Source organism: Eubalaena glacialis, chromosome 14 (genome assembly GCF_028564815.1).
Source record: "Eubalaena glacialis isolate mEubGla1 chromosome 14, mEubGla1.1.hap2.+ XY, whole genome shotgun sequence".
NCBI classification, from domain to species: Eukaryota; Metazoa; Chordata; class Mammalia; order Artiodactyla; family Balaenidae; genus Eubalaena; species Eubalaena glacialis.
Genome location: NC_083729.1, coordinates 42,765,403 through 42,787,500, shown reverse-complemented (window position 1 = coordinate 42,787,500; position 22,098 = coordinate 42,765,403). Strand labels below are relative to the sequence as shown.

General features: G+C 37.5%; 1 protein-coding gene across 17 annotated transcripts in view; it reads left to right on the top strand.

Moving 5' to 3' along the window:
- NRXN1 (neurexin 1) overlaps positions 1 to 22,098 on the top strand; it is a 1,118,934-nt gene that overhangs the window by 431,078 nt on the left and 665,758 nt on the right. For all 17 annotated transcript variants that reach the window (XM_061168489.1, XM_061168487.1, XM_061168486.1 and 14 more), the window contains one exon: positions 412 to 573. In XM_061168489.1, coding sequence (XP_061024472.1) covers positions 412 to 573 — 162 coding nt within the window. The remainder of the gene's footprint in view (positions 1 to 411; positions 574 to 22,098) is intronic.

Genomic DNA, 22,098 nt, shown 5'->3' with positions numbered 1-22,098 from the left:
AAGGTGCATGTTGTGATTAGTTAATAACAGACGACTAAACTTTGCTAATATGTACTACCAGCAAAACTAACCTAGGAAGCATTTTACTAACACCATTTTTGTGTCTGCTAAATAACTTTTGAGTTGCCATAGGGATGACGCTGACACTAGTTCAATAATCAGTTAACTCTCTAACTAGTTTAGATCTCTTAGGGCTAGTTGCATAGAATCGGAGAATAAACCTCAAACAGACATGAAAATGGGTTCCGCCATAGGTCTAAAAATAAAAACCAAACAAACAGAAAAAACAACAAAACCAAAAAACGCAAAATGAAAAACTAAAACAAAACAAAACACAAAACAGGCATATCCCAGGATTACAGTATGTAGGTCTGAGTATAGCGTGTCCTTTCCCTGTGCTTTGTTATCTAGGTGACAATATCAGTGGATGGGATTCTTACCACAACGGGCTACACGCAAGAAGATTATACCATGCTGGGGTCTGATGACTTTTTCTATGTTGGAGGTAGTCCCAGCACAGCAGACCTTCCCGGGTCACCAGTCAGTAACAACTTTATGGGCTGTCTCAAAGAGGTAAATATCACTGTCACCAGAATCATTCCTAATTCATGACCTCATCATTTCAGATCCAGACTGAAAGCACCTTTGCTGAAGACCCAGAGTTTGTGGTGTCAAAGGGCACAACCTTAAATTCAATATTCCACTGTTGTTTATATAGGATTGGGGGGACGGGGGCAACTCATAGAACATTATCAAGGAATTAAGTTCCTCTTCTTTACAGTCTGTAAGTAATTCACAATTAAGATTTGCAGGGGCAGTTGTATATTAGCTATAAAAGAAAGTCAAACACAAAGAAATATTGGGTCTAGAGTTAAGCCAAACACCTTGCTCATTTCTACTTAAATGCCTTAGGTGTTATATATACAGCGGTGACTTATTTGACCATTACAGGAAAGAAGAAGAAAAAAAATAGGCTATGAGAGTCCAAATGCAACAAAAACAAGATGAATCTATATGATGAAATAATTTTGTTCCTAGATTTTAAATATGTTCTGAAGGAAGTAAAGATGTTTCATTTGTGGTCCAATGAGCTCACTTGATATTTACCTGAGTGAAACTATCAGGCTAAAAGATACCAAGAATTTCATCCCTCATTCTCAGCTGTCATTGTTGGTTGTAACTTTTGATAGGATCGGAACTTGTTGGGGTATGGGAAAAAAAAGATCAGGAAGATCTTTGGATTTCAACTTGTATGAATATTTTTCCATAACAGCTGCCTGTTTTCATTCAGGCACAACCCAGTTTCTCTTGGCTGCTAGAACCAGAAGTTCCTCTTGCATTATATGGCTGTAGCTTAATGGTACAGACCTCTAAAATATAAAATTTAATAACTTTGAATTTATTAATGATTAGCTATAGGTGGTGTTGGTAAGCAGTGATGTACTTTGGTTTATTTATTTATTTATTTATTTATTGGAGTATAGTTGCTTTACAATGTCGTGTCAGTTTCTACCGTACAGCAAAGTGAATCAGTTATACATATACATATATCCCTTCTTTTTTGATTTGGTTTATTTTAAAGAAAATATTGTAATCATATAAACTCGATTCAAGTAAGCATCAGTGAAAAACAATCAGTGCTCGAATTATCCTTACCTGTTTTCCATTTATGTAAATATACTGGATGTTGCATTGCCCAGTATGTGAATGTATATGGAAGAGTCCTAAGAAGGATTCGAAAACGCTATAGTTTTAACAAATACAAGGAGATGCAGTTCTGAAAGGCTGAATCTAACTATGCTTTGTGGTGGAAGGGCTTGATTGCCTCCCAGAGAATAACTTTTACTTTTTACAGATACATAACATGACCCAGGACTGTGCTAAGCTCTGTGAGCATTATAAAATCCTAATAATTGTTATCATTGTTATAACAGTAGGCATTTTCTGAGCTCTTATTTTGTGCCTAATGCAATACTAAGAGCTTTGCAGGAATCTCCACAACGTATGAAGTAATTATCTGCATTTTTCAGACAAGGAAACTGAGGTTTGGAGAGGTAAGTTTCTTGAGCAAGGTCTCGCGGCTAACAAGTCTGCAAGCCTAGAGCATGATCATGGCAGTCTGAATTCAGAGACTTGTGTGCTCTTAGCCACCATAATACACAGTGTCCTAACAGAATGTTTGTTAGAAGATTGTGTAAACCCTCAATTCTGTTACAAACAGAAACAACTTTTAGAAATGTATACTAGACATTTCTGTGTGGTGCAGTTATGCCCATTTGAGTACAAAAGAGAGTGAATGAGTGGGGATCTAGTAGACAAGGAAGATACACGGAAGAGTCAGGATGTGAGTGTCTTGAAGGATAATTATGAGCCGGGGATGGAAGACATGTTTCAGGTTGGGGAGAAGCATGGTGAAAACATAGTTAGATTTCACAATATGATGCCTGAAACCCTTTCTGGTGATAGGAATTGGGGTGGGGGCAGAATCACAGCCCCAGTCATCCACACCATTTCCTCACTTTCACTATGAACAGACCAACCTACGGTCAGCCCCTAGGCCCTGCTTTATCTACAGAAAGTTAGTCTTGCTGTGGACTGGAAAAAGGAAAGGGAATCTAAGGATTTCGAGCAGAAACTGGAATCTAGCTAAAGAGCCCTTTTGGGTATCCTGTAAAAACATGAGCGTTTCTGCAGTGATCGCTCAAGTTCAGCTGAGCCTCATTGTCTTCTGAGTTCAGTTTGGGTGAGGCAACTTTCTGTGTGTGTGAATCTTCAGTGGATTGCCTTAATCCAAATTTATAGTTTCAGATTGAACTGTACTTCAGATTAATATCTTTAAGTGTTAATGAGCAGTTGAGACACTTTAGAACTCATCTCTTTTTTAAAATTAAAGTATAGTTGACTTACAATTTTATATTAGTTTTAAGTACAGCATAGTGATTCAGTATTTTTGCAGATTATTCTCCATTATTGGTTATCACAAAATAACAGCTATAATTCCCTGTGCTATATGCTTGTTGCTTATGTATTTTATACTTATCTTTTTAATTGGTCTTTCAACCATAAAAACCAAGTCAGGTGATTTTCCATTTCATTGGCAGCTACTGAGTCCAAACAATGAGGATTCACTCAAGTTATTGTCTCTGTAGGTTTGGGATAGATACCACTTATCTTACCGATAGGGCACTTCCTACACCTCTCTCTTCCACAGCCTGGGGTATGTGTCTGGAGCAAGTCTTGCCAGTGTTTTACTGATGTATAATCTCTTACAGTTTATTTCCTCCTGACACAGTAGAGTGGAAGGATACGGGCACAATTAGCCTATAAATCAAAACACACTTTACTTGGAGAGGTTTTGGATGGTTCATAGTTTCCATCCAAGTCTGAGTTACTATCTGTTTAGAATGCCCTGCTCTTCCTACTACTGAAATGAAATTGTGACAAAGTATCATAGATTTTGAATCAAATCACCTTATTTCAGATGGGTGAGCTCTGTAGAGTTGCTGAAAAGAGAGAAACATACCCATGTTCATTCTCACCACATCCCTCTTACGCCCATGTGAGCCTTCCTTAACTCTTAGGCTTTCTGCCCTCAGGCATGTTATATAAAATCTTAATTATGATTTCATCTATGGCTCATAACATTTTTATTTTCAGTCTAGTATGTGATCCCCCTTAGGATAACCAGTCCTGGGGGAGATACTCATAACACTATGTCTGAAGTCACAGAAGAAATTTTGGAGTGTTAAAATAGGAAGAATCCTGGAAGTCATTCTTCAAGTCCAACCTCCTTATTTTGGAAATGGGGAAACAGACCTAGAGGTTGTCTGTCGCACCGAAGAGCATTGAAGGGGTAACAGGATTAAAACACAGAATATTGTCAGATAAAATATAATACTTGAATCACTGGCTCTGTTTCATTATAAACAGTGGCACTCAAGATACAAAACTAGAGATGGCCTACCACTCTCACTAACTCACATCTTCATTCTTTAAAGATTAAAGTAAAAAAAAAAAATTACTCCACATAATGAAACAACCCATAATCTAGTGTTTATTAGAAGCAATTAGCAGTTAGGGCTCTCCCTACATGGCGTTTGATAATGCTTATTTGAAATAAGACTTGGCTTGCATGGAGAGCAACCAACCCTCATTAAGAAATTTTTTTTTTAGTGATTAACAAATTTCAAAATAAAGTAAAATTATTTCAACAGAATTTGGCAAAACCTAACCTGAACTTCATATACTACTTCGTTCAAACCGAGAGGGAGCTTTGAATGGCCAAGAATTTATAATGAGGGGATCAAAGTAGTTTTTTAAAAAGTATTTATATTTTCATCATAAATAAATCAAAAAGACTTTGGAGAAATATTTGAGGTTACTGAAAATGACTTTCAAGGGTATAAATTTGAGAAAAGTTACAGGAAAAATTGTAAATAATAAATTACCATTATATACAGCCCACATCTATGAAATTCCTAGAGGATAATAGGTCTTTGAAAATATGCTTTTTAAATTTGATTTTTACAAAAGCAATACTAATCATGCTTGGGCAGAAGCATTTGTTTATAGTCTTTGCATTTTTTATACCACTGAATAAAACCTGAAATATATGTTGCTTAAGAAGATCATTTAAAAACAAATTTAACTTTTCCAGCAAGCAGTTTTTTGAGTGATTGCTACAACAGGAGAGGGAATTAGAAGATGCTGTAGAAAGTTAAATCATGGCGTCTAAGGGAGATGTTTGGAGTCTATTTGAGGACACCTACTGCCCTGCCCATTCACCTTAAACAACTTGGAAAGCTTTTTTTTTTTTTTTTTTTTTTGCTCTAAAAGTATTACAGTTGATTCCTAAGGTGCTCATTAAAGGTTTTTGTTTGTTTTTTAACATTCAAAGACAGGTGGCAAGCTCACTAATACGTGCTTCTATCCCAATGTTTTGACCATGAGGGCTTCTGCAGTTAATGACTTACAAGGAAGGGTCATGCTGCTCCCTCATTAATCTTGCCTCAGAATCTCCTTGGGCTATTACGCATTTCTTAGCCTCTTTGTGCCGCCAAAATGCTTTGAAACACCTATTTCCCTCTTGCAGAGTGAACATTATTCAACATAGTTTGTTAGTAGGGAAATGAAACTGAAGGGGGAGGAAAGGATTGTATTGGATAAAACAACCTAGAATGCTTTATTGGAAGTTTGTTTGTAGCCATGTGTACTTGCTGGAGTTTTACAGTCAGCTGTGCGAGTAGAGACACTGCCTGTGTGAGGAAATTTGGAATGTTACCACTAAAAGTTGCTTGGGATGAGCCTAAGGAAGGATTCTAGAAAAATAAATAAATAAGTGAAATGCTAGGGGGAATTAAATCCCTACTGAAAATTTCATCAACCTAATTAGATCAGTGCAGGCTTTAATTACATTGAGAAACTTTTAGCACTAAAAATCTGGAAGAAGCTATGAAGTGGATGAGGTTCAGAAAATATCCTCCTATGTGAGCATTTTCACCCACTGTGAAAAAATAGTTGATACCTGCATGTAATCAGCATGGTCCTCTCTGCCATTTGAAGTGGCATCGCTGTAATTCACACAATGTACCAGTATCAGCACCAGGAAAAAGGTGCAATATTTCCTTTGCACAAATACCTCTTAATTCCTGTCTTACTTCTTGTGGACAACAGAGAACTTCAGAAGATTGTGACGGCTTCTCAATTTATCCCCTTCTATGGTAGAACCATCTCATCAAATGTGGGTTCTCAGGTGTCCTTCTGTTCTGTTTTATTTCCCTCACTACTCAGAGTAGAGTTCTTTACATGTAAGAATAAAAATCCATGGCAGAATTTGCATTTTAAGTTATTTTTCCAATTTTTAAAAAAATTTTATTTATTTATTTATGGCTGTGTTGGGTCTTCATTTCTGTGTGAGGGCTTTCTCTAGTTGCGGCAAGTGGGGGCCACTCTTCATCGTGGTGCACGGGCCTCTCACTCTCGCGGCCTCTCTTGTTGCAGAGCACAGGCTCCAGACACACAGGCTCAGCAATTGTGGCTCACGGGCCTCGTCGCTCCGCGGCATGTGGGATCTTCCCAGACCAGGGCTCGAACCCGTGTCCCCTGCATTGGCAGGCAGATTCTCAACCACTGCGCCACCAGGGAAGCCCTATTTTTCCAATTTTTAAATAAAAGGCTTTGTGACCTGTTGGAAAAATTTGACCTCAAGGAAACTTTGGAGGGTAAGGAGATCTTCACTGATAATCATGCAACTTGGGAAGAGGGAGGACTTCTTTATCTGGGAGAACGTCCTCATGGGGGTTCCAAAGTCATGATTAAACACGTTTCTCCCAGGTTTTCATTTCCTCCAGACTCTTCCTTGTTGGGGTCCCTGATACCTGTAGATAGTTTCTGCCTTTCCTGTCTTATTACATTGTCACAGTCTATATATTGATAAGTAGCATTTTCCAATGCATTTATGTTAACCTTTCCACATGTCTCATTCATTCTTGTGGAAAGAGAATTACTGTTTGCATTCCCATCTCACTTCTTCCTAGCCATTTTCCATACATATCCACATATTTTTACTCACCATATTATTACATAACTAAGGAAAATAAATTCTACCTTAATTATGTTTGGCAAAATGTCCTCAACTTAACTAACCATTTTAAGATAGATGTTACTAATGCCCCCCCCCCCCCAAATAACAGACTGTACAAAAATACAAAGGAATTCCTGTAACACAAGGACTCACACATTGGCTCTGGGCTGCCTTCCTAGAGGTAGGGTCTTGGTTTAGTGACTTGTAAGAGAGCTTAGTTTAGCCTAGATGAAGAGGAGGCAAATTGACTTACAGTGTTGGGCAAAAATTCTAGTCTAGAAAGAAAATAAGTTTCTCCACCTGAAAGAAAAAACCACAGAAGATGACAGTTTGCTTTTAAAACTGTAACGAGAAAGCAAGATGGAGTTTGTGGGAATGTCAAAGAATTTGACAAATTCTTATGTACCATTAACCTGATTTATTATAAGCCCTGCCTGATGTCTTTCAGATCTTGGAAATACTGAAATGTGTTTCAACTCTTCTGCTGTAATAAATTGTCGGCACTAAAATGCAAACAGAGGTCAATTACCCTTGCCTCCTTTCATTTTCAAGACAGCAGACCATGGCTTCTTTTAAGTCATAAATCCCCCTTTCCTTTTTAAGGATGTCTTTTCAAGAACCCCTGTGAGATAATAGTAATAACCTAAGTTGAGTACTTTTCCTAGTTTGAGCACATTGCCTGAATGAGCTCATCTAAACATACTCTAGTGATATAAACTCGGTGGTACCTAATTGTGGCTAGGATTATACAAGGCATTATACAAAGGGATGCTAAAAGTCAGAGCTATTATAAAAGGGTAAGAAGAGTTGGTATATTCCAGAATAGTAATAATAACATATTAAGCACTTCCTATGTCTCATGTAATTTCTACAACACCCAGTGAGTTACCCCATTGTACTTAGGGCACAATCAGCAGCAGCACAGCAAACATAACAATTTACTCCTAAAAAATAAATTAATGAAACTTTGTGAAATAATTAGATATTCAGTATTTCAAACATAGCAGAAGGTAATCATGGAAGAAAAACACTATTTTTTTGCGTGTGTGTGGTGGACTTATGGCATTTTATCTTAGGTTTTGCTTTTATTATTAAATTGCCTAGAGGGGTGCACTGTCATTTTTTTCCAGTGCTTTGTATGTTCAAAAGTAACTCTCTGAGCATCTCACAAGTTACATACTAGCAGTATCCCTATTTGACAAATGACATGGAGACAGGAGAAGTTAGGTAACTGACTAGGAGAAAACAAGCACTAAGTAGCAGAGCCAAGATCTGAATCTTAACTAATCTGACCACAGAACTCTTGCCTTTAACAGCTACTCTATGTTGCTTCCTTTACTCATAATATAATCTTGCTTCTATTTCCTTGTTCTCAATATTTTTATTAAGGTATAATTAAATGAAATGAACTTTATAGGAACCTTGAGGAGAAAGAGAACACAAAAATGCAGCCTAGATTACTAGGATGTTGCAGAAGGGGGTGTCTAAGTGGGAGGGGAAAGAACAGGAAATATTTCGTGGATGCCCAGTTACACGTGAGCTTCCAGTGGGGATTTTTCTCCTACGGTTCTAACTGGTACTGGGATGTCACCTCTGTGAACTGCCTCTCTGCTCTGTAAGTCTGCATCCCTTCCTCCTCTAAGGGTGTAAATAAGATAATAATGCTTGTCATAAATTTCTGTACTCTGTAGCCAACCGTATGAACAGGGATACACAAAAAAACACATTTGGAAGTACTTTCTAGATTTCTATAAAGTATTGGCTTCATAGATTGCTAAGAGTAAGTTTCCTTCTGTGCCTTGTAGCCCTGGGGACAAGGGAAATAAGCAATTAGGGCAGAAGCCAGGCATTTTGCCATAGCCACTCCTCTTCGAGATTGGGTTCAGGAAGTCCCATCTGCTCAGGTCCCCAAGGAAGTGGAACTCAGGTCTTTAGTCTCCAAAATATCTGGTGAGTTCTTGTCTGGAATTCAGCTTTTTGAACATAGCAACCTCCCTTCCAGGGGACCCACAGATTTTTATTTCCCATCATATTCGGCAGATGCCCCATAGCCTGGAACTATATCAGCAGTTGACATAATGCATTGTAGTGCTTTCAGATATCAAGCTAGCATAACATGGTTTGGTAGGGGGTTCAATGACATTTTAAGGAATTGATACATATTATAGAATATGACATTTTCTAGCCCAGCAGAAAGCAGTAATGTCTAAGACTTAACATTTCCTCTTAATTTCAGCACCCACTAGAGTACCCTGTTTAAATTGTTCCATTCACTTAGGCATGTGTGCATTCAATGAGTCAACATTAATCAATACCTACTATGTGCTAGACTCTGTACGACACACTGGGGACACACAGATAAATAACACACCTAAGAATCTGGAAGGAGAGCCTGACAAAGAAACAGAAAATTAAAATACAGGTTCTTTAAATGAGGTATTGAAAATTACTCTAAAAATACAGCAGAAGCTCTCATTAGTTCTGCCAGAGGAAATCTATAATACCTTCAAAGAGAAGGTGACAAAGTAATCTGAGTTATCCTCTCTCTCTCTCTTTGCTCAGCTCTATAATGGGCATGATATTACATGGGATTAAAGCACAATGAATTAGTTCTGCTCTCAGAATTTGAAAAGAATAGGAAAGATAAAATGATATGAAGGATTCGAAAACACATTACAAAGAAGAAGAAAAGCTCCATAGAAATGCATGCTCGTACTTTACTGAGTTTGAGCCATATTTTAAAAATCTGATATCTATCCAAAACAAAGTGAATATTTTGGTCTTCATGTTAATTTCTGTTATGAGACGATATACTCTCATCTTAGTTCTTTGGATCAAGTGCTGTTTTTGGAAGAAAATTATTCCTGTACACCATAATTGGCCTTTTTTCAGGAGAATTATCACTATTGAAACACATTTAAAACAAATTAATTGCTTTAAAATGAAAATAATTCTGTTATCATTCAGAAGCATGTGATTTTAAATAATAGGAAAATGAGATTTTTATCTTTGTTGAGTAAATATTCTGCACACAGAGAAATTGGTGACTCTGAGTGTTCAGTTTAGTTCCACATGTATGATATGACTATCTACTATGTGAAGTACCAGGATATGATAATTAGGTTGACATAGATTATCTAATCCAGGTCATGATAAATGAATTGTCCATCAAACATATATATTTTTCTGAACTTAAGTTTCTAAATTTGAATCAAATGTGATGACAGTAACCAGTTATAGATTGGTATTCCATTAAATTAGTTAAGACAAATTGCTTTAGAATCAGACAGACCTGGGTTCAAATCCTGGCTCCGTAGACTTAGTAATTGTGTGACCTGAGAAAAGTAATTTAATGTTTTTTGCTTCATTTTTCCTTCACTCTAAAGGATTAAGTGAAACTATGTAATTGAAGCACTCAGCATAGTACCTGTTATACTGTAATATTTCAATAAATGGTGTGTGTTAACTACAAATACACTGCAGATAGGAATGTGGCCTATACATATATATTTCACAGACATGTAACCTATGTAGTCACACAGGGCCCTCACACGCAGAAGGACCCTGCTCTTGGTTTAATATCTTCCTCTTGCCATCTTGAAATTCTTAATAACTTTTGAACAAGGAGCCCTTCATTTTTATTTTGCACTGGACCCTGTGAAGTATGAAGACTGTCCAGGTTGCAGATGAGTCTATGAGATTTTGCACATATTATCTCATTTTAAAAGTTATTTCATTTAACTGTCCTAACAGCTTTGTGAGGAAATTGAATTGACTTGGAGGCCACAAGTTATTTATAACATCATCAAGGCCACATCACTCATATGTAGAAGAATCCAGAAGAAAACCTCTGTTTATTGACTCTAGCCAGTGTGCATTCCTCTTTTGTTCACCTGAATTATAATAGCCACCTTCCAATGTATCAAAAATTAGTAAAGACGACTGAGAAACTCAGCATTTTTAGAAAAACACTGATATCTTTTTAATAGCTGGGAATAGTCACTTAATTTTTATAGTTCAAATGCAAATAGTTTTTTGTTTTTACTTTTTAAGGATTTTATCGTCATCATCAGATTTCACATAACATTATTTTTCAAACTCAGTCAATGTATTCCTTCCCTGCACTCACCACCTGTAGACAAAGCAGAGTCTCACATGTAAGACTTCAGTGCTTGTTTGAAAGAGTAAATTGACCTTTTTGTTAACATTTTCTTCTATAAGGTCGCCAGACTGAAAGGTATGATCACCAACGATTGAAATCAATCCTTCCTTAACATTACCTTTTGCTATTATTTAATAATTATTTGATTTATCATGGATTAATCAACACATTTATATAAAATTACATAGTGTTTATATAGAACAATTTGTAAACAGTGGCATTCGACTTAAAGCTGTAGGTTTTAGGTAGTTTAAAAGGAAGCAATTCTTAGCCCATTTAAGGATTTACTATTCAAGGCGTGGCCTGTGAAGCAGCGGCATAAATATCACCTGGGAGCTTGTTAGATGAAAAACCTCATGATCCTTCCCAGATCTACTAAATCAGAATTTATATTTTAATAAGATCCCCGGGTGATTTCATATGCAAATTAAAGTTTGAAAATCACTGAGCTAGAGCACGTCAGCCACCATGTTTTGTTGACATCATTGACCGTAAGATGTACAATTATGATATGATTGGCATTAAACACTGCCAATTAACCTAGGCTAGAATGCACCTCAGCTGCAACTAAGATCTGTATTTTAGACATATTAAAATATAAAACAGTGTATAATTTAGTAGCTCAGTAGTGACCCTGAGGCTTACAGCCAGAGCCTAAGCATCTCAAAGTGCCAAGACCCTGGGAAAACCCTCCCAGGCTCAGTTCTCCCCGAGCCCCTGCGTGGGCTCAGCCTTTTTCGGAAGATGGACATCAGGATCTTCACATCCAGTTACACTGAGGGCAAATAAATCACCAGGATCCACGCTGAGCCAGTCCCCCAACAGTCTAAATTTAGAGGCAAATACAGTCTTGGGATGAGTTGTACTTACTATCCAAGCAATAAGCTTTTGCTAACGGAAGAGTTGGAACTAAGCCCATGACCATTAAAGTAAAATGCCTCTGTGTTTTAATAACAATCTTAAACTAGGTCTCGTAACCTCTATTTGATTTTGAGTACTGCTTTCATAGCAAAAATTGTTCACTTGCAAAAGTGCTGAAAGTCACTGTGTGCAGGTTTACTTGGGTTAATTATTATTTTTGCAGGGTAATATTCTTATGCTGAATTTTCCATATATACTCTTCACATTTTTTCATGCCATGGTTTATTCAGGATTATTTTACCTTACCACAATTTGCTAACTTAAACAGATTTCTGTGTATTTATTTACATTTTAACAACTTTGTAACATAATGGGTTATGCCCTAAAGGAAGTAAACTCTTCCTTGGATATAAATTAGACAGTTGGGGATTTGAGGCATTAAGGAACCATTTAGGGAAATGCTCCTTCTGCAACATGAATTTTAATAAGAGCCCCTAGAGGCAGCTAAGAAGTATGACACCTCTCTAAACTGAAGCCACTCAGCCTGAAATTTTCTTGGTGATTAAATGAACAGAGATGCCTTTAAGTGACGTAAAGGGAAAACCATTAATCCCAGGAAGAGTGTGAAGTGTGTGCTTATGTGATGCTTATAAAAAGATAACTTTGTCTGAAGTGAAGTGGCTGCAGAGAGAGAGGGAAGTACAACAGACCCCTCAAAATTTCTTTAGGACACCAGATTTTTATGGCACTTTATATCTTTCCTCACTATCTTCCTCTAAATGCAATTTGTAATTAGAGGCTATTTGTTCTTGAAAATATATTCAAACTAAATTTCTTTGGCTTTATTAGATTAGAATTACACTGAAAATACCACCACTTACTTTAATCCCCCAACCAGGGAAATGCAGCCTTTTTTCACTTCATACAACTTTACTTGCACTTTTAATGCAACTCTTTCTTTCTGTCTTGAAAATACACATAACGCAGGAAGCAATTAAATTTGAAGTGGAATATACAGAAGTGTAGTTTAAGTAATAGGAAAGGTTTTTTACATTCATATTAGTTTTTCTTTAAGTACTGTAGTACTTATGATTCTTGAGTAACAATCCTTCAAAATTTGTACATTTATTCACCAAGCCCTCACTGAGTGCTAGCTATGTCTCTAGCACTGATTAGATGCTGGATTTACAAATATGGATGATTTTCATTGCCTTGGCTGGATTCTGAAGACACATAACCATAACCAAAATGAATTTCAGTGCTTTTAATTCAACAACAACAAAATGTATCAAATGACCTCCATGAAATGAGCCTGTGCAAGATGCCAAGTGAGGACAGAAAAAGAATAAGACATGGTACAGATGAAACAAACACATAGGTAATTAGGTCACCTGATTCTGCTTTTCCACCTTACCTTGGGCTTATCTCTATCATAGTATTGCTACTATAATTGTATCAGTGTTTGATCAACTAGGGTTTCTCAGGAAGATTAAGCCCTAATGCCCTAAGACATCCATTGTATGTAATAGTGCTAGTTATATATCATCATTGGGAGAACTGAGAAAATAGTTACTCAACTGATTTTCTATGTTCTGTGGTTCAGATGAGGACTTTGGTTGAGAAAAGCTAGGGGAGACTTTTTTGCTAGCAGGGATTGTGACTATTTCTTTAGTGCTAGAACCTGAGGCATAGTTGGTGCTCTATAACCCTTGAGTAGATTCATTATAATTGCACTTAAGTGAGATAAGTTCTACAACAAAGGTTTGTGCTGCATTCTAGGGCAACACAGTGTAGGGAGGGGGGGTCAAGAAATGTAAAAAAACAGACTTTCCCAAGGAGATACTATTTGAGCTTAGCATTGAAAGGAAAATAGTGTATCTCCAAGTGAATAGGATGTGAGCTACAAAGTTTGAGAGGAAAAGTTGGAGAAAGGGCACGGTTGTAAAAGAATAATACACAACCATGCTTGGGGGAACGTCTGGGGTCAGTCAGTGTGACTAGGGAAAGGATGTACAGAAGGGAGGTGAACACTGATGCTGGATAAAAATTGGAGGAAATGATGTTGAAAATGGATAAAATGATGACAGGATATGACTGCCCCAATGGTTGAAAGTTTTGTGTATTAAAAAATCATCTGAGAGTTTATTAAACTGCAGATCCCTCTCCCCATAGCTTCTGATTTAGCAGTGGACCTGAATTTTTAACAAAAATTTAAGGTAATACAGATGCAAATGATATAAGGACTTTAACAAAGACTGCTATTTGTTATAGGGTGCTATGGATACTTCTAGAAAGGTCTGTGATAGGGCCAGGATTTAACATGAAGGATCAAAAGACCCTAAGCCTCCAGTTTAAAAAGGAGAAAACTGAAACAGACCAAGGGAGAGATGTTAAGGGTTGATCTAGCAAGGGAAGAATGGGGAATAACAAACAATCCAGAGGGACCTCAAAGGTAGAATCAAGGTGACTTGATGAGTTTTGGGGAAGAAAGAATAAAAAATATCAAGACAAGACAAATCTATATATTTCAACCAAAACAAAGCAATCAAACCAGATCTTTTTCTTCAGATCAGAGCTCAAAGGAATGGGGAACAAGAGCAGTGGGAAGCATGAAGGAAGTAAGAAAATGGGCTTCCCGGGATGCACTTTTTGATTGTTTGGACTGCATAACTCTGAAAGTTGGCCAGCACGTGTGAAGTGTAACCCAATGCATTTTACTTAACCTCTCTGAGCACCAGGTTTTTCATCTGTCAAGTGAGGGGATTAAGTTTTATGTACTTTAAGGTCCTTTCCTACAATGTTTAAGTCCTGAGGTACACCCTTCCTATGGTAGTGGTTGCAAACACAGCATTTTTTACAAAGCTATCTGAAAGTCCTATTCTCAAAAGTCCTCTAGCCAAAAAGGTTCTAACATATCACTCTGAGTGACCTTCATTATCCTCAAAAGATAAGATAAGATTTTTTCCACCTCCCTGATCAAAAACAGAACAAAACAACAAACAAAATGCTCCTAAAATCTAAGACAAAATGTGGGTTGAAAGAGATTCCTATCTTCCTGCTTAGTTTATTATTTTTTCTTTCTTTCTTCTCACCTTGCCCTTAAGGAAAGTTTGGCAAAGCCTCCAGAATCAGATTATCAAGAAGCAGCACAAATTTAAGAGCCTTTCTCTGCCCAGGCCCTTGAAGTCTTTCTGAGGCAACCACCTGCTTTGATGCTGGGAGGCCAGCATTCTCATTAAGTTTTATGGTTTTCAATCAAACAAGCTTCATCGCTCTAAACCCGTAGCCAGTCCCACAGTCCAGTAATAGGGCATATGATGAAAACACTCAGTGTTTTAAAAACTTCAAAACATGAGATATGCTTCCACTGCTATGTACCTCCTTGATTTCTAGCAAAGGTAGGTGGATGGGTTCTGCATGTCATTGCCTTGTAGTTTATTTTATTTATTTATTTATTTTTTAAACATCTTTATTGGAGTATAATTGCTTTACAATGGTGTGTTAGTTTCTGCTTTATAACAAAGTGAATCAGTTATACATATGCATATGTTCCCATATCTCTTCCCTCTTGCATCTCCCTCCCTCCCACCCTCCCTATCCCACCCCTCTAGGTGGTCACAAAGCACCGAGCTGATCTCCCTGTGCTATGCGGTTGCTTCCCACTAGCTATCTATTTTACCTTTGGTAGTGTATATATGTCTATGCCTGTAGTTTATTTTTAAATAACAATTTGAGTCTAGGAGAGGGATGGTGCTTGTGAACAGATGAGTGATCTCTGCCAGAGAGTAGAGTGATATTATTTTAAGAATGATATTTTTAGGGATTGGCTCCGAGGAAAGTTTTAGCCTGGAAATTTTTAACATGGAGCAGGGAGATACCAGAGGCCAAGTATGTCTTCGGTTCTTTGGAAGGAAAAATACTCATACCAATCTCTCCCTCCCGGCTCTAGGGCTGAAATGCATTAAAGAAGAGAAATCAGAGAGGAACTATCTCTGCAGTTGGTACTATGATCACACATGCTAAGCAGTGAGTAAGTGTGGGAGGAGGTGAAAGTGTCAGCAGAAGAGATGGACGAGATTCAAAAAGTGCTTTCTCCTGCGTCAGGGTTATTATAGTCTGCTTCCCTCTTTGCCGGAATCCATGTTCCCTTTCATTCTGTTAAGAATACAGAGTGTATCTGAACCTCCAATAATTTTATTAGGAGGGAAGGAAAGAAGGAAGGAAGGAGAAAGAGATTGAGAGAGGGAGAGGGAGAACTTATTTTTGATAATCCTCTTTCTTAGTGGGAAAAATAACATATACAAAATTCAAATATAAGAGCAACTATAAGAAGGTACATGATGATTCAAAGAAGAAAATTCTGAATGGTGGCGAGATCTTTAAACAAAAACATAATTGCAATTTAAATACAGGGGATCTCTATGGGGCTTTAAAGAAAAGAAAAATTAAGAGACATGATTTAATCTAGCTTTCCATGGAATTTTCCAGGACGCCAAAACCGTATCTGAGGAAGAGGTTGGGGACGATGTTTACTCCCACTTTCCCGTCCATAATCCTGAGATGTTATTTTTAATTTAATTTTATTTTTTGGTCCTGAGATCCCATATCCAATATAGTGCATGTGTGGTTGTCTGTATTTTCTGTGCCACCTAGTTGATGAATTTCCCAAATCTGGATGAAATACATTGAGTCCATTAAACTGTAGCTGTTCACGTTCCCAGCCTTTTCCATAAGGCTATACAATTTTAAAGAAAAAGAAAAGATGGTATCACTTCATTCTCTTCAAAATGAAGGGAGAACTGAAGAGGCATGTTTTGACCTCTCTGTTAACCATTAGTAGAGCTGGGTAGAGAAATAGGTCTTATGATTCTTGCTCCAGACTCTTTCACATTATAGCTCCTTCTACCAGCTTCCATCTTATTATTGATTCCTTCCTAACTTCCTGGAACCAGTGAGCACTGCAGGTATCTAAGATGTCATAGTTCTGTTTGATAACACCTGGCTTGTGTCTGACTAATCAATGAGATAAAATTGCCTCGGAGCAAAGAAGGAGCTAAGCTTATCTTATGCAACAGTACATTTTCATGGCATTTAAATACACTCTAATCTATAATGTGCATGGCAGACCTGGCAGACTGTAACTAAATTGAAGTGGTTTTTAGATCCTCCAGGTCAACTCTATATAAACTTATGAAAGTCTACTTAAAGCAGGTGTTAATGCACAGTAAAATTATCATGAAAAAAAATTTTCCTTAAGCTTGTGGCTTAATTTCAAATTTCAGACTCTTCTCTCCACTCTTCCTATTTCTTAAGCACTTTCCAAATGACCATTTTGGACCTTCTTGATTGCATTGCAGAAGTCAAGGTCATGATTTCTGAGAGTTAATCTCATAATCACTTGAGTAAACTCAAGCTTTTGACATACTATATCTGACCCCATTCATCAGAATTTCTATTGTTCCAGTAGCATCCTAAAACCCATGTATATAGCATATGTGTCAACCTAATATCACACCATTTGAAGGACAGATCCAAGAGCTAAATTCTCAAATGCCTAAGCATATTGGATCCTTGCAACACCCTGATTTAATTTACCTATAACTTCCTTCTTAGGTAGTCATGTTATCCTATAAATATCAAGTGTTAACATCAGAAGAAAATATAGCAGCATATATCATAGTGGTTAGAAAAAAAAAAAACAAAAACCTAATGACACAAGTGAGGAAACTAAGGCATAGTTAGATTAAGTGACTTTCCCCAAATTGTTATTACTATTATTTGCAAAGATGTCTCTAATAAGTTGGGTATCCTTGATACACCCAATACAATCTTCAGTTTACCAAAATAATAACCATGTTGGTAGAAGCAAGCGCAACATTACTCAGTACTTCTTTCCCCTAATTTTCATTTACAGATAAACTTAGAATGGGAAAAGGCATTTTCCCATTGCCAGTTTTTTAAATGTCACAATCTTTCATGTCATTTTTCTCTTCTTTTATTCTTACCAGAACTTTAATGATCATCTGATTCCACAAGCATCTCTCAAATTAACCTTGAGTTTCTTGTCTGTCATCATCTAACAGAAAAGTTTATCACGAGCTGTTGGAAAAAGGTCACAGTTCAGTTATTCCTCTAGAAACTTTACTTCTAAGTAGAGTTGTGAGCTTTTGCAGGGCCCATAAAACATGTCTTTCACATTTATTACTATCCCTTGCCACAGAAAGCAAATCCTAGTATTTTCACTTAGAAATTCCACACCCCCCCTTATTTTTAGTCTCCTATCATAACCAAACTCTACAGGTTATACCATATCTATCACTGCAAGGATGTAACTGTAATTAAGTAATAGAATTCTAATTAAGCAATTATGTGTGTTCTTATCATTTTCAGAAAAAAAAAATAGTTCACTTCAGGATTTTTTTTTTTAAAGCTTTTCAACAACCTGCTGTATTTAAGCAGTTCTTTATTCTTGCTTTTGGAGTCAGGTACCTCTCTTCTAATTATTATTTTTGTTCCTCATTTGATCTAAAACTCTGTCTAGGCAATTTGCAATATTAATTTCTCATATAAGCAGTCAATCTGCTTTCCTACATTTGATTTTGCATCCCCCAATTTCTGATATGCCTTTCTGCTCTCCTTCAATTAGGTTTATAGTTATTGAGATGACGAAAATCCACTCTACCAACTGACAAAACAATTATTCACCCTTTCCACCCTGTTTAAAATGCGTTAAATTTCTATCCACAACTGGAATTATAATGCATTTTCTAACTTCTTATAGAAAACATCAAACCATTTCTGATGATTTCCTTTTCATCAAGCGCAACTGCCTCAACCCCAATTAGCACGACAAATTTCTCAATCATGTATTCCCTCCTCTGATGAAGAAATTGTGACTTGGTTTCTGGGATGTTGACTCATACAACTTTCACTAAAGCATATTTGCTCTGAATTACTTCTCTTTCTCATTTCTCCTTATCTTAAAATTCCTCTTTCCTGCAACACCCAACCCCTCATGTTTTTGGAAAAGCATCACCAAGTATATTTGCTTTATTACACCATAATTTTTAAGTCAAGTTTTTTTTTTTTTTTTTTTTTTTTAGTATTTTGCACTTAGCATTGTGGGAGTACTCACAAACTTTCCCCGGAAATAGCTTACCATCAAACTGGGAGGTCAGATTTCAAAAGGTAAACATATTTGTTTATTTCTTCAGTATTTAGTGATCACCTTCTAAAGACTCATTTTATTTGGAGCCATTTGATGTATCAATTTTTATAAGGTCTGAATCCGGCCTCTTAGTGACCTTGTAATCTAAGAGTAAGGTGGTTTATTGTATGGACCTTAGAGGAATACTGCCTAGGACTTGGTTTTGGTCTGACCTTGTGCAAGTAAGTCACAGTCTGTCCCTCTGTTTCCTCATCACCTCATTTATAAAGTAGAGCTATAAAAGTATCTCATGAGGTATTTGTGAGGTTTAAATGAGATACTTAATGAACCTTTAGGAGAATTAAGGATTAGAGCTGATAAGCATGAATATGGCTGGCACTGAGAAATTTTACACATATTATTTAATCTTCATAATAAACAAGTAGGGTGATCATTATTCTCTGTGATTTTTCTTTCCCCCTAAGGAGATGGCTCAGGAAAGCTAAGTAATTTGTCTGAGGCTTCATCCTATTAGTACATTGAACAAAGTTTCAAAATAATTCAGTCTGATTCTAAAACCTGTTTTAGGGCAACAGCAGGGAGAGAGTTGAATAAAGGTGGAAAAAATAAGTTTTGTTTTAAACTCATTCATTTATTTGTTCAACAAATTGACATGGAGGAGGTATTGAAGCTTTGGAAATGGACATGCTCATTGAGACTCATTCATTTTTTTATTCTAAAAAACATGTACTCAACACTGAGCTGCATTCCCAGTGTGTGCTGGCTGCTGGGCAACAAACGAGAAAATCTATTTTGTGCCTAAAAAACCTGCAGAGAGATTCCTCTGCTGCTATGGAACGCAGGACAGATGCTCAAGAGAAAGATTAGGAGCCATTCACACAGAGGAGGTATAGAAGATTTGGGAACGTACATGCCCATCGGAGAAGGTAACTAGAAGAAAGGCAGGAAGAGAATGGAACCACCTGCACCTTGAGAAGTACCTATGTTAAGAAATAAGGGCAGGGAGAGAAGACAGGGAAGAGGTCAGAAGGGAAGGGAAGGGATGTACCCCAGAGTCTAGGGCAGGAACCTAATGACAGGTAAGACCACAGAAGGGGACAGCTTGACAGGGGGCCTTATGGCTGGGGAGGAAGAGGTAGATGATTGAAAGTAGATACTTGGGCTGCTACAGCGTATCAGAGACACCAAGCATGCTGACACATCAGTCAGAGTTTTAAGGAATTGTGATGTGGCTAGAGGATTATTCTCATTTGAGGCAACTAGGACAAAGACCCAGATCAAGCCTAGGACAGAACCATGACCCTCCCAAGACAGGCTCCACCATCTGACTTTGCTTATTTAGATTCAAGTCCTAGGAATTTTTTTCCATAGGCCTCTTAAAGACCTGAGGAGCAAGCCAACAGGACCCTTCTTCCAGACAGACTAGGGGAATCCCTACTGCAACGTCCTGTGTAGGGTGGGGCCCCTGAAGGCTTCTGAACCAGATGGGCAGATGGGTCCCTCCTCCCAGGGAGAACCGGCAAAGTTCACCATCTGTTTTGCCAGACACAAATCTTTCTCTGTGTAAGTTTGACCTGGCCAAGCCATTTCTTCTAGTAGTTCCGATGAAACTGTTGTGAACTACATAGCATTCCAGTTCAGGCGCAGTGGAAGAGTGGAGAGAGTTAAGGGTCTAGAGTTAGACAAATCTGCACTCCAATCCTGGGTCCAGCATTACTGATGAATTGTGCAACCTCTTTGTATGTGAGTTTTTTGTATAATGAGAGAGGATAACAAAGGGTTATTTTGACAATTTAAAATGGCATATATCAACCTAGAAGCACAAAGAGGGGATGCTCCCCAAAACAGAAGCATTTTAACTAGTATGGCATATAGTATGAAAAACAGTAACAATTATTATAAAAGACATGGGAGATCTGAGAAAGGACAAGGATCTGAGAAAAGGTGTTAGAGGCAACTCTGAAAGAGCAATGGTACCAAGAACTCAGATTGCAAGAGGTTAAGGAAAAAGTGGATAGTGAAGAGATAGAAGTCTTTTTTTTTTTTTTTTTTGAGGAAAGTTGGCAATGATCAGAAGGAGAGATAGACTCTTTGGACTATTGATGGAAGAAGTCTAATGCTGAAGGGAAATTTCTAACTCCTGATCATAACTATGAAATCAAAACAAATGTGAAAATCAGTTCTAATCTAGCTGGGAATACACATGCTTTTGAAAAGTTAGTTTTCTTATAGGAAACCACTAATGGAGTTTTAGGGGGACTTTAGGAGAGAGAAATTGAAAATGCTGGAAAGATAATAGCTTCTATAGCATGTTGTTTATTCTTACTTTATAACCTTTATTTATTTTTGCATTGTTTCAGCTCTTGGGCCTCATTTTATTCATGCCATAGCAGGCTGGAGGGGAACAATTAAGAAATGCAGTTAATAACAGCAATGGACATTAAAATGATGCTGGACTCTAAGCCCTCACTTGAAAAAATAGCTGGGATGCCTACCCCTCAACTCCTCCCTCCCTATGGCAGAATTCCAAGTGATGTGCACTCTCTGAGACAGCCTTTCCAATCTTCCTGGGACCACCATGGGTGCTATTCTTTGATCCGCTTCCATTAATCTTACATTTGTCTGCCAGGGAAAACTATTCATACTCATAGTCTCAAATGTTGACCCTGACACCCTTGCTAAGGTGCTTCCCTCACTTGGAACAGGGGTGGGGGTGAGGAGTTGGGGAGGAGTGGGGAGAGGTGCACCTCTTTTCTTACTCTGGCACATAAATCATAGTCAAAGAATTTGGAACATGCCCCACTCCCTACAAAAAAAAAAAAAAAAGAGAGAGAGAGAGCAAGAGAGAGAAAATAGTACAGAGAACAACTGAGTGACCTTCAAAGCATCTCTTATATCTCAAAACAATTAATTAGAGACCATATTCTTTCCCGCTTTCAAAATTCAGAACATATTTTCTGTCAAATCAGATCACAGTCTAAGAAAATGTTCCTTTTTCTTGGTTGAATGTCTTAAACTCAGCACACTAGGGGCTCACCATCATTTCCAAAGCCCTCTTTATATTTTATTCAGGATGGCCACTACAACCTCATAACAATACACACCCAATGCTCAATCTCCCCAGCATACCAGCATTTCCAACCTGGATGTGCAAATTGGACCCAAATTGGATGCTTCATTATTGTTTCTGTTGGTTCCTTCTGAGCAGAGGTCTTCTCTTATTCATTAGAGTATCCCTCCTAGTGCTTGGAGAGTGGCTTGGACATAGGCACAAAATACAGGCTGGCTGAATAAATGAGCAAATAAATTGGTATAGAGCATCAC